The following is a 13013-nucleotide window of genomic DNA, read 5'->3' on the forward strand; positions in this document are numbered from 1 at the left end:
AAGGAAATGCAAAAAATTAGATAAAATAACCAGTGAAAGATGATCACAATCAATAAAATGGAAAATAAAAGTGATTTTACAATCATATCGGAGTATCTAAATATTTAATTATGCTATGTCTCATAATAATAAAGCTATATAATAAGGCTGTTACATTAGCCGACTAGCTAGGTAGCTAACTAACTGGTTTAAGTAGGTTTCACACTTTTTCCACAAGTGTACTAGTGTACTAGCATTTCTAGCTTTCTGCTTGTAAAATGTGTTTTTGGACATTCCTTGTGTATTTTTAATGTTGTTTCAAGAAACACCCTTTACTAAAATGCCAAAATAGCTTTGCTAGTAATTAATATGCTACATTACAGTAAATATGCTGACTAACTGAATAATGTGTGTTTTTCTGTCAGGGCAAGATCAGTTTTAGCCTTCTTCTTCTTGAGCAATGTGCTTTAGGGATATTTTTAGGGCTAGCTAAGCTATGTAGGCATTTTTGTTTTCAACTAAAATGCTTAATTAGCCTGACTAGTTATTAATGTGCTAAGATACATTAATTAGGCTAATGTAAATGAGCTTGCTAGGTAGCTAACTTACTGGTTCATGTAGGTTTTAGTCTTTTTTTCTGCCAATATAATAGACTAATTAGCTTACTACTTCTTGTACAGTGTGTTTTACAGCATGAATCTGGCATTTTTAATGACATTTTGGAAAACACCTTGCCAGCTAAGTTAGTGACATGCTACATTAATTAGGCTATTACTGATTTATGGCTTTTTTATACAACAGTAAGATTAATTATAGCATTCTTTTTCTTGAGGAATGGGTTTTAAGGTATTTCATAAGGTATTTTAATATGCTGTGCTAGTTAGGAATTTAATTGTTGTGGTGCTTAATTAGCTTATTTAGCAACGAATGAGCTCCATCACATTAATTAGGATATTACATTAGCGAGATATCTAAGTAGGTAACTAACTGGTTTGTGTTATTTTTATGCCAGGGTAAGATTACATTTAGCATTTTAAAATGCTTCTTCTTCTGGAAGCCATTTCTAGAGCATTTTAGTGACATCTGAGGAAACACCCTGTTGGCTATTCTAGTTAGGAACTTTGTGAAAATAGCTTGCATGGCAGCTAATTAACTGGTTTATACATTTTTTTCTGCCAGATTAATTTTAGATTTCCTCTTTCTGAGGAATAGGTTTTAGTTCATTACTAAAGCAATTCTATGACATTTGGGGAAAGATCATAGTGGCTAAGCGAGCAGCATTTTGTTTTCTAATTAGCCTAATTAGCTGAGCTAGCTTTTAATGTCGCATTCAATTTAAGATATTACATGAGCAAGATAGCTAGGTAGATAATTAAGTAGCTCAAGGGTTTACTTCTGCTAGGGAATATTAGCTTTCTTCTCGTGGAATGGGTTTCTAAAGCAATTTAATGACATCTGGGAATGATCTTGTTAGCTATGCTAGTTAGGCATTTTTATGACAATATCTAGCTTGGTAGCTAACCAACTAGTTTTGTTTTTGTTTGGTTTTTTAGATTTCTCCTTTTTGTCAAATGTGTTGAGGATATTTCTTGCTAGTTAATTTAATTAGACATCTACATGTAGTTAAGGCCCAGTCCTACCATATTTGACCAATATTCTGTCAATATAATTGAATCAAATCGGAGCACAGCAACAGACTTTACACAGTTAGACAGCTGAGAACCGAGCCTTTGTCATCTGACTCAGTGGCTCTTTGTATTTTTTTCTTTTTACTAATCCACTGCAGGTCTGGACTTCAAAGCTGACATTTTCAGTGGCTTTTTGGTGTCTGTCTCTTCGGACAAAGTGAACGGTTGTCAAGATCCGAGAGCTTGACCTCGGTCTCGTGCTCAGTTCTAGTTGCTTAATTTCTGTTCTCTTTTTGTTTCTGCAATCAAAGAAAGCCAGAGGTTATTGTCAGTTCAAGCCTGACAAACACGTACTGTAAGCTGGCGAGAGTTCACAGTCTGACCAAAGGTTACCAGAAGTTTAAGGAAAGCGTAATCATTGGAAGATCAAATAAAGTGAAATCTGAAGGAGGGGTGTGTGTATGTGTGTATGTGTGTGTGCGTGTGACACAGAAAGCCTTCTGCTCAGCAAACAAAACCGCACTGTTCAGCTCTCTCTCACACACACGCACACACACCACGCCACGCTCTGAGGTCTTATTTAACCTCTGTTCTCCTTTGAACTCTGTAAAACTGCCTAGTTAAAAGCAGGCAGCAGCGACACATTCAAGGTCAGTTATTTCCCTTTCAATGCAAGAACAATGCATGTTGGAAGCGTTTCAGCTCCTGTTGGCCTGACTCACAGTACATGCACATCCATAAACAGATGAAAAGATCATGGCGAGGAGAAAAATGAAAAAAAAAGAAAAAGAAATCCTTTATGTATCCAACATTTCTTCCCTTCTCTCCTTCTCTTCTTTACCCTTCTTTTTCTCTCGTTATATGTCCATATCCTCGCTGAAGCACAACTAACGTGATATATGCATGTCATTTGCAAAAGGCATAACTGGGTCACAAGGTGCCTTTCATGGCGTTTGGGTTTTTGATCAAACGTGGAATATGCATGATCGGGATTATGTATGAACTCTTTTTGTTATTAAAAATAGAAGAACAGGAAAAACAGGCTTTTTCTAGAAGAAAATATAAATGTGCTACTGTATACAAAATTACTGGCCACTTTATTAGGAACACTATATTGATACTGAATAGGATCTCCTTTGCTCTAAGAAGAGCCTCAATTCTTTGCAGTATGTGTTCCGTTTTATTGGTTCAGATCTTATCTAACCCTAACCATGGTGACTGTGGAAGGACATTGAAGTACACTGAACTCAGTGTCATGTTCATGAGACCAGTGTGAGACAACTTTGTGACATTGTGCGTTATCATGCTGGAAGTAGCCATTATAAGGTGGGTAAACTGTGGCTGCAAAGGGCTGCCTGTAGTCACCAATAATACTTCGATAGACTGTGGCATGCAAACAATGCTTGATTGGTATTAATGAGTCCACACACCATTATACCACCACCACCAGCCTAAACTGTTGACACAAGGCAGGATGTGTCCATGGAGTCATGCTGTTGATGCCAAATTCCAACTCTGTCATCCGCATGTCAGCGCAGAAATCAAAGAGGCCAAAGGTAATGCTGAATGTGACACTACCACCACCATGCTTCACTGTGTTCTCAGGGTGATGAGAAGGGTTGTGTTTCTGTTGAACATAGAGCTTTATGTCAAAGCCAAAATGTTACATTTTGGCCTCACCAGACTAGAGAGCCTTTTTCCTTATGTAGTATATATGTATACTGTAATGATTCGTAATACCAGAAGAGGATGGAGTCTCTTTTGACTCATGCCACTGTCACCTCTGGCTTCTTCATTAGGGATCTGCATCTACATCCAGATTTCTGTAATGCTTTGTGCTTTGTGATGTTTATTTTTAAAAGCAATGTATAAATAAAATTGAATTGGATTAGATGTACCTCTACCTTCCGATATAAGTACAAGCTCTATAGTTAGACTTCCGTAGTTAGTTCTGTTGTTAGTTACAGTAGATGGAAAATGTTGGTTTGTATTTTTAAATGCTTGTGGCAAGGTGGACCTGTAACAAGCAATCTTTGGTGAATAAGGTTCACCATGAGGTTCTCTAAACCTAATCTGAAGAAGGTGGTGTATGACATATATGGAAGAGTTATAGCATTATGAAGAATAGGCAAAGACATACCAAACAAAATGTCTTGTTGCTATAAATAAAAAAGTGTGCTAACTGTACAATACAATAGAACTAGTCTATGCTGTAAAGGTGATTTAGAAGTAGAAAACAAGAATGCCATGTGTTTTGCATCCAGACAATCCTCCTCTTAAGGTTATCGTGACTTTTCGGTCCATACCTTGGGGACAAGGCCATACTCCGACTGAAACACAGCCAGAGAACAAACTCAAGCAAAGCAGCCTAGAGCATCATAAATCATATGTATGATTTAAAATTTCCCTCTTAAGCACAAGGGTCATTAGCTGTCATCAGCCAAGCAGGACATACTTTATATGTATTGTTCCGCATCAGCAGATTCGTGCTAACTGTGCAACTTTGTTCGATCTCACAAAAATGCATACAAGCTCTCGTCCAATTATCCGGGGGAGGATGTGTAAAAGAAGCTCAGTGTGAACATGAAGTGTGTCCTCCATTTACATTACAGACAGCGTAGCATCTTGCTTTAGCACTTGACTTCACACTAGATCTACTGCCATGCATCGTGAATGGACCAGTGTCTAAATTAAGAGATAAACAAATGTTGACATGTGTACAAAAAAGCTTTACCCTGTAATTACTCATTAAACAGAATGTTGTGAGAATGTCTGACTTAACAACTCATCCTTCCAAGATATTTTGACTTATTTCTATTATTTAAAGATATTGTCATTATTTTAACTTAAAACCACCTTATTTTGACTTATAAACTATTTCTTTCAAGATATTATGTCAATATTCTGAGTTACTATCATGATCTTGATATAATAACCTATTATTTAAAAATATTACATCATCATTATTTTGAGTCATTATCTCATTATTGGGACTTTATAACCTGTTATTTCAAGATGCATAAATTATCTTATTATTTCAACATATTATCTTTTAGGACATTAAGAAGAAATAATGAGATGTTAAGTCAAAATAATATCTTGAAATAGTTATTAAGTCAGTATCATCAGATAGTAACTTAAAGTAACAACACAATAATATGTGTTGAAATGTTGAGAAATGAACTTGTAATATTAATAATCATCTTGTGATATTCAGTATCTTGAAATAATGAGATGTCATAGCAATGAATTAATGAGATCTTAAGTGGAAACGACCACACTTGTGTTTCACAAATTGTGGTTTAGGGCTTTCGTAAAGTCTGAAAGTGCTTTGGCAGGAAGTTAATCCTGTCAGCGTGCTTGTTCTTGCCTCCTCCACCCTCTACCCTGCTTTGATACACACACAAAAAGGAAGCCATACATGCATGTGACCCAGTTTAAGAGGAAAATATATAATATAAATGTGTATAAAAGAAAGATTATATTTAGGAAGTCTTTCATGTATCGCCTCGCTTGGTGCTTGGTGTGTTGCTGTGATCCGACAGATGCTGCACCTGAATTTCTCAACATTCATGACAGTATACAAGACGTCTGTGTGATCATGTGCCATGCTTCAGTGATGCTACAGTTGGTTCAGTCTGTGTAGCTAAATTTATGTGAATATGACAAAGAGGAAAAAAAAATAAGAGAACAGAATTTCCTTCTTCATTCTGTTTCCTGAGAATAAGCAGTGTACCTTCGGGCCTGCGGCTGTTTGCTATCTATCGTGTCTCTTTCTTACCGGATTCCTCTTTACAGGCCACTGATCTGTCTTGATGCTGACCCCGGTGAAGCACAGAGCCATCTCTTCCCCATCACTTCCCCTTAAGTCTGAGTCACGCTGACCCACACGCATTAAGGTCACAATGAGGCCCAGAAGAGAAAAAAAAAAAAAGGAAAAAATCTGGCTTTTTTGAAAATGCTTTATTGAAGTGGAAATGTATGTGGTGGTTTGGGAAAACCCTTCACATGGTGCACATTTTGACATTTTCTACTACATATAATACAGACTTATAGTTTCAGTGTGAAATGTGGTTCTCTTATGCATGTATCTCACCCAGAAGTAAAGTTCTAGCAATTTAAAATCTGGAAATTCCACTGAAAGGTGCCCTGTCTACCTTTACATTTATAATCTATTTATGGAAAAACAACATCACTGCTAAATTGTAAAGAATTATACATTTAAAATGGGTACTGAGTTCTCGTCAGCATCATCCACATCAGTCTCTTTCTCATCGCTTGAGTAAAAGTCATACAAGGTGTTTAAAAACCATAGTCTCTTCACTCTACTGTTCTCTGTTCACGCTAACATCGGCGAGGAAATATTTGCCGATTCATTCACTCGCTTCTGTTCTGTTGCGTGCATTGCTTGTAATTTCTATTAATGTCTTTTTAGCAGACAATTTAAACATTTTAAAACTTTAGTGACTGCTGTCTGTACAGACTGCATAAGCGCTCTTCTTTGTTTTGATGATGATGTGATGGCGGCCATTTTGTCAGCTGGTATCTAATTACAGACTAAAAGGTTTAGGCTTATGTTTGTTTCACTATGGCATGTAGCTAAAAAAAAAAGCTACTACTAAAGCTAAATGATCACACTTAGTTAGCGAGGTTACTTTACACAACATGATGTTTGCAGGAAGACACCAAGGCAAGATAAGAAAGTAACCTAAATAAAAACATATCCACGTAATTTTGGTGAAACATGTTGATGTATTCTTAAAGTAGATATGTCAAAGTGTATTTGTACACCAAAGTCGCAGAAAAACTCAATTTTGGTCAAAACCTGATCATAATTTTTTGGGTTTTTTCTGGAATAAAGCTACAGCAGCACAGAAAATTTCCCAGACTTGTTTGGTTCCTGGAACTCTTTAGCTCCAATGAAGACATACAAAGACATCTTATACAATTGTGTGCTTCAAACTTTGTGGCAACAATTTGGGGAAGAACCACAGATGGTCAGGTGTACACAACCCTTTGGTCATATTTTGTATATATTCTTTTGTTCTTTTGTTATTCAGGAAAAAGCACTGCAGTTACAACCTAATAATTCTGCCTTGAATTTTACGGAGAAAGGCAGCTGTGCGCAAACATTTCTGAATTGAAAAAAAAGTTTGCACATTTTATCATTCATCTACAAAATTCCAAGAAGTTCGATTTGAAATGTTGGTGTATCCTGCAACAGGATAAGCACAAAACAACCCCACTGAAAAAGTTTAGAAAGAACCAACAGGGAGAAGTCAAATTTTCCCACCTCTTGGGAGATGATTTATGATATTAATACGTTAACATACACAATTTGGGTCTTTAAAAAACAAACAAACAAAAAACCCACTTCATTTTGTTCTAAGGGAGTGCAAACTTTTGCACTTAACTGTAAATAATTATTTAATTGTAATGTAAAGCCAAAAAAGAAAAAAAAAAACAAGTTTTACTTTGTGCATTTTGGAACTTTATTCAAAATCTGTGCAAGTAAACACCAAAATGAATACATTTAAAAATGATATCACAATAATATTCAATATGCTGCAGTCCAAACATTTATTTTTTGTTGTTTAAAACCAAGTTAAATCCTCAAAGCATTAAAGTAATCCATAATTGCACCTTTGCTGTACATGACTTAATTGTTTTACTGGTTTGGTTGTCTTCTTGTAAAAAATAAAATAGAATAAAAACCAAAATAAATATAGATTTTTTATATGCACATCTCTTTCAAAAGTTCAGATATTTTACTCAGCAGTCTATTTCTTAGAATAAACAGACAATACATTTTTTTAATCAGGCTTCATGACAAAATAGTTATGCTTAAGACTTGAATTCCTCCATGAGCAGTAATATGTAGGAACCTTCTCATGCATCTGCATGCAACAGGCAGCTGTGGACTGTTGAATATCTGACATAACACAACATTGTTGCAGAACGGATTATTGTAATTTTACCAAGAGACACATGCAAAAAGTAGAACCAAAAAAGAAAAAAAAAACCAAACAACAACAACAAAAAAAAACATCTCTAATTATGTACATATTAACACAGCTGTGAAAGCCGTGCGGACTCTTTAGGAAATTCCAAAACTAAAAGGTTTCTCTTTTTCAGTCATACAAAATAGCCATCTTTCATAAAGATAAAGATTACGGTATGTACATAAATATAGTTTATAACAAGACTTTAAGATTGAGGGACAAAAATAATGTGTTATATTCCCATTCGTAAAATGTAAGACCATTATCATATACATTATCATATGTGGGGAATGACAATTGTAGCACAGTACTCCCGTAAAACACGACCATTAAAACGACACACATTCTGCACATAACTAGAACACTCTCTGCATCTCCGGCAAGCTTGATTTGTCTTGTTTTAATGCATTTTTATTGCATAATGCTAGACATTTATGGCACATGCTGATGCCGATACCTATTCATATAATCAGATTACATCTTCATCTTTAGCTGAGCAACATGTCAAATAATTTCTAACCAAGTTTGTTTTTTTGTTTTTTTTGGTACCATTTTCTTCATCGTCATATAGGGTATTGCAGAAATCTCTATTCTTGGCTTGGTGCAATGAAATGCTGAGTTATTTGTAAAGCACTTCATAAATTAGTAAAAAAAAAAAAATTAACAAAATGGATAAATAAAAAGCCACCAATACCAAATGATACAAATTACATATCATGCACATACTATATTGTGTTTTTTATACTGATGAACCAATGAAAATATGGGCTATATAAAGAATTCTGTACGTTTGTGCAGCACATCCCAAAGAAAATTAATATTTGCTTAGGGAAGTTGCTGTAAAAATCAATTACATAACCTGTACCACGGCAGCATAACTATCAAAACTATCAAAATTCAACAATGGAGGAAGTTTGATTAGGAAATGTAGATATATTATAAGGAGCATGTCACAAACTTTTTATATTTTAACAACAGTTTTAAAAATTCAAATGAGAATACTAAGTATTTTTTGTTATGTTTTTGAAGTTGAAAATCATCCAGATAAGAAATGGCAAGAAATTAAGCACTGATATTACAGAATAGAGAGTAGACAACGGTTTTCATATTAAGAAACAAAATGGCAATACAGAGAAGCAAGAAGAATGATGAACACGAAATTATCATTCCAAAGCAGTCTTCTTCATGACTTCTTGAATGACCCGTTGATCCGTGGTGAGTCACAGCTATGAGTCCCGTTGTGATGATGTGGGTTTTGTTGCAAGTGTACTTTGAGGTCAAAGGCCTCAGACTCATCTTTCTCTTTAGTCTGCACTCTGCAAGGTCCTGACTTTGCTTCAAGCTCCACTCTGTCCCTAACCAAATGTGCATTGCTCCTCTGGAGCATATAATACAAAATAGGGTTAGCTTTAGTCAATCGTGGAGAATCCAGGTGGCAGTCTTGTGTTTTATCACCATTCACAAAACCGGTTGATACCTTCAAGTCTTTCTGTGAGGCAATGTCACGTTTTGACCTGGACGAATCCTGCTGAACAGCAGGAGACTCTACTCTGTTTTTTCCTGCTGTTGCTGAAGGTGGCTTGCCCTTGTTCAAGGTCTGGTGAAAGCTTTTAAGCTCACCGTTGTTACGTGGTTCTTTGATTGCACTCCCATTTTGGACTGGACGTTCAAGCGAACTACATGTACCCCTTGACTGAGACAGTTCCTTCAAACAGTTGTCTGAAAGAAGTAGCTGCTTCAGGACATTAAATCCCCCATTTTCGTTACGTGGTGATTCACATGGTGGAAACTTAGCTGGCGGACTGTCTGCCTGTGGAGGGCTGGATGGATCACTGGATTCTTGAGACTCTGGAATTCCAGAGGTTGAGCAATCGCTATCATTCTTTTGGCTGCCAGAACTATTACACATTCTCTGCTGGGTCACCTTAACATGGTCCTGTGGTTCAACCGAAAATTTCCTCTTCTTGGGGATGGTTGGTCCCTGGTGATGTTCCACGGGTTCCTCTTTAATGTATCCCTGATTTGAGTGCTCTAAAAAGTTTGGCTTTAGGTTTCTAGGCTTCTGATGCAGGAGATGAGAAAGAAGACCATCTCTGGGGACAGCCACTGGGGAAAGTGGCTCTTGCTTTATACTTCCCTGATTGAGAGTGTGGGGGCTCTGCCTATGTGACTCTGCTAATTTGTTCTGCCATTGATGTGATACTTTTTCATCATTACACATTTCATCTGCTACAGGCTCAGTTTTCACTGCAAGATCTGTTGAGGATCTGTTCAATGTATTGTGGGATTTTGAATGATTTTCTTGCTTTCCAGATTCTCCCTTTCGCTTATTGCCAACTCGTTCTTTTTGAGATTTATTCCCCAAAAGAAGCTGTAGGACTGTACGCCTCTCAAGGAGATTTTCAATTTCTGAATTATGTTGTGCAGATTCTGCCACAAGAGAGTTTACCGATTTCGCATGAGGGGTGTTATTTTTCTGAACTGGTACAGCAAGCTTTTCTAACAAAGTTGAAGACTTTGAAGTTCTAAACTCTTCAGTCTGTCTTTTGACTGGAGGCAGAGAAGCCTTCGGTGTGGGGGAACTGGCAGCATTTTGTTTTCCACACTGAGCTAAATTTTGTAACAGTTTACTAGCACTAAAAGCTCCTTCTTTGACACTTGGACCACTTGCAAGTGGTTTATTCTTACACAGATCCAAGGGTACTGACTGTGTATGAGGAGAGTTATATACATTGTAAGGAGATGCACGGATGTTACAATCTCTGCCTTGGGCAAATGTTGGCAGTAATTTAGGACTTCTGGTATTCATTCTACATTTAGGGCTAGGTTCTCTTGTATCCTTACACTGACCTGGATAAAAAAGAGTGTGATTACTTGTTGATGCACTAGTGACCTTAGGTATGATCTTAGGCTGTACATCTGGATTATCAGGAGCTTTGTTTGTCTTCTCTATGTGTTTTTGATCGAGGAGCAATTCCAAAAGAGTAACCTTGTGGTGGGGCTTAATCTCTGAACAAGTGTGTAACTCTTTGGGTTCTGTAGGGAATTTTAAAGTTGGACTCTCTGATGTCCACCTGGTTTTCAGAGACTCTGTGACCTTGTCCAGTGCAGGTGAGGATGAAGAAGAGAGTGGTGTTGAGATGTTCACTTTGTTCTTCAAAGACAGGTCGATAGGAGAGCAACTGGAGCGAGTACTCTCAGCATCACTGCTATCTTTTGGTAGACTGTTGGAATTTGAGTGTTCACTGTCTGAGAACATAGGAGACCCTCGACTAGAAAAGATGTTGACATCCTCTTTCAGGTGTTCCTGAGAAATAACTCTCTGTGGTGTGTTGTGGCTGTTGAGAAGTTGAAGGAGCAGGCTGCTGCAGTTCTGTGATGGCCTGCCATGCCTTTCAAAAGGTCTGCGCTCCCTGAAGGGATGTGTTCTCCGCACTGAACCCACTGGCCTACTTTGTCCTGTACGTAGGCTTTGACTTTGTCTGCTAGAGCTTGTTGGCATTTGAGAATGTATCCCATTTTTGGTCTGTAAGGAGCTAAGTCCATCATGGTTTGACTGAGATATTGTAGGCTGTTTCTTTTCTTGAGTTTGCTGTGTGGCAATGGCTGCAAGCCTTTCACTGGCAGATCGCCCAGCTAGTTGAGCTTTAAGTGCATGTTCTCTGGAATACTGCTGCAGGTGAGCCTCACTCGAAAGCAGCAGGGCCAGCTGACTGCAGGCCACACTGGGTTTTGGCGAAGGAGCCGGACTCGACCTGATATTTACTAGACTGGCTACAGCTTTTAGACGCTCAGTGCAATGAAGGGATTCTGATGAGGAGGACCGAGCACTGCGCTGTAGTGCTCCTGGAGACTTTGATAACCTTTCCTGGCTGGGTTGTCGGTGGTGGTACATCTGACTGCTGGTATTGTTCTGCACTGTACCGTTTCCGGCCAAACGCAGACCAGATTCATCAGATCCATGGCCATGCTCCAGTATCTTGTCCTCTTTATTGGGGTTACTGCCTGAACTGGATGCCTTCTGTGGTGTCAAGTTTTGTACAATCTGCTGTGACAGGGCCACATTTTGGAGCCTTGTGCTAAAATTTTGAAGCAGACTTGCCAGCAATGTGCTCTCTCCTTTACACTGCAGTGAACCATTCAGGCCACCACAGTGTTCCTGCTTCCTCCCATTGAGCTCAGGAGAAGGCATGGACATTTGTCGCACTTGGCTCTCATGTTCAGTCCAGACTTCAGAGCGAAGCAGCCGAGCTTTTTTCACATGATGTGTTGACCCTCCTTGGGGAGTTGTTTTATCCTGTTCTTGCTGAGCATTATGCTTGGGCAATGTAAGCCCTGGTGTCTCTTTGTTTTTCTGCTCCTCGTTGCCTTTTTCAGCCTCACTTTGTTGTGTTGCTGTGGCACTTTGTGCTCCTGCTACCCGATGCATGAGTAAGCCTTCCAGATATGTTAGAACAGCAGAATCCTGGTGTGTCTCAGGGCCAGTCTCTTCCCCATGAGTCATGTTCAATATTATGGTCCCTTCTATGGCTGGCCACCACAACAGAGAAGAAAAATGTTCAGATAGTTTCCACCAAGAGATCCAATGGCTTTTTGCTTCACAATATACGTTTTCAGTCCACACTGGTTTGAGAGATGAAATGCAATTTTACAGGGTATTTACCTGTCACAGAAGATGTTGCGCAAATATATTCTTGTTTTGTTTTTTTTTTGTTTTTTTACTATGGCAGAGATATGACCATCGTCATGGTGTTCTGATTCTTGTGAGTTTCCATCTTAGTGGATGTGCAACAAGTTTGCTTCTTGGGCACCAACTCAGGCAACTGGCCATACCATGATTTCCTGACCACAGGCACAGTTGGACGTGGTCCTGTACGATAAAAAAGAAAAAAAAAATTACAATACTGCTCATACAGAAATTGTTCCGTATATAATAAAATAAAGAATGTTCAAACATTCATCTGTGGAAATGAAATAGGAAGTCTAACTAAAACTGATATTTTTTCTCATCAGGTTGGCTAGCAACAGTTTGTTGATGCACAAGGACAACTGCAGAAGGACATTAAGCATGAAGTCAGCCTGGAGTCAACTCACACAAAAGATTATGATCAAGGATTAGCCCTGCTCACGCTCTAAGAGGCATTTGATGAGTTCTGTCCTTCTGCACCCCTCATCCCAGCTTCTGTCAGCTGCAATACCTATTAAAGGTAATATAGAATTCTTGCTTGAGAAGCTGTCACTAATAAACCTGTTTTTTTTTTATTTTGCATTTTAATTAATTATTATTATTATTTTTTTTTACATTTGCTCATTTGCCTGATGCTTTTATCCAAAATGACCTACACTTGAGACAGGACACAACAGAGCAGTTTAGAGTCAAGGACCCAACAGAGGAAGCTTGGTA

General features: G+C 38.0%; 1 protein-coding gene and 1 long non-coding RNA gene across 5 annotated transcripts in view; one reads left to right on the forward strand and one right to left on the reverse strand.

Annotated features, from left to right (window-relative positions):
• The window catches only part of LOC117599049 (uncharacterized), a 52648-nt gene that overhangs the window by 2218 nt on the left and 37417 nt on the right, over positions 1 to 13013 (forward strand). For both annotated transcript variants that reach the window (XR_004579482.2, XR_004579483.2), the window contains exon 2: positions 12623 to 12816. This is a non-coding gene — a long non-coding RNA (uncharacterized LOC117599049). The remainder of the gene's footprint in view (positions 1 to 12622; positions 12817 to 13013) is intronic.
• The window catches only part of nrip1a (nuclear receptor interacting protein 1a), a 47374-nt gene continuing 41422 nt past the window's right edge, over positions 7062 to 13013 (reverse strand). For 2 of the 3 annotated variants that reach the window (XM_053239526.1, XM_053239525.1), the window contains exon 2: positions 7062 to 12479. In XM_053239526.1, the coding sequence (XP_053095501.1) occupies positions 8793 to 12113 (3321 nt within the window). In that variant the 5' untranslated portion in view covers positions 12114 to 12479 and the 3' untranslated portion in view covers positions 7062 to 8792. The remainder of the gene's footprint in view (positions 12480 to 13013) is intronic. The other variant, XM_053239527.1, reaches the window with a different exon arrangement.

This window comes from Pangasianodon hypophthalmus, chromosome 14 (assembly GCF_027358585.1).
Source record: "Pangasianodon hypophthalmus isolate fPanHyp1 chromosome 14, fPanHyp1.pri, whole genome shotgun sequence".
Lineage (NCBI taxonomy): Eukaryota > Metazoa > Chordata > Actinopteri > Siluriformes > Pangasiidae > Pangasianodon > Pangasianodon hypophthalmus.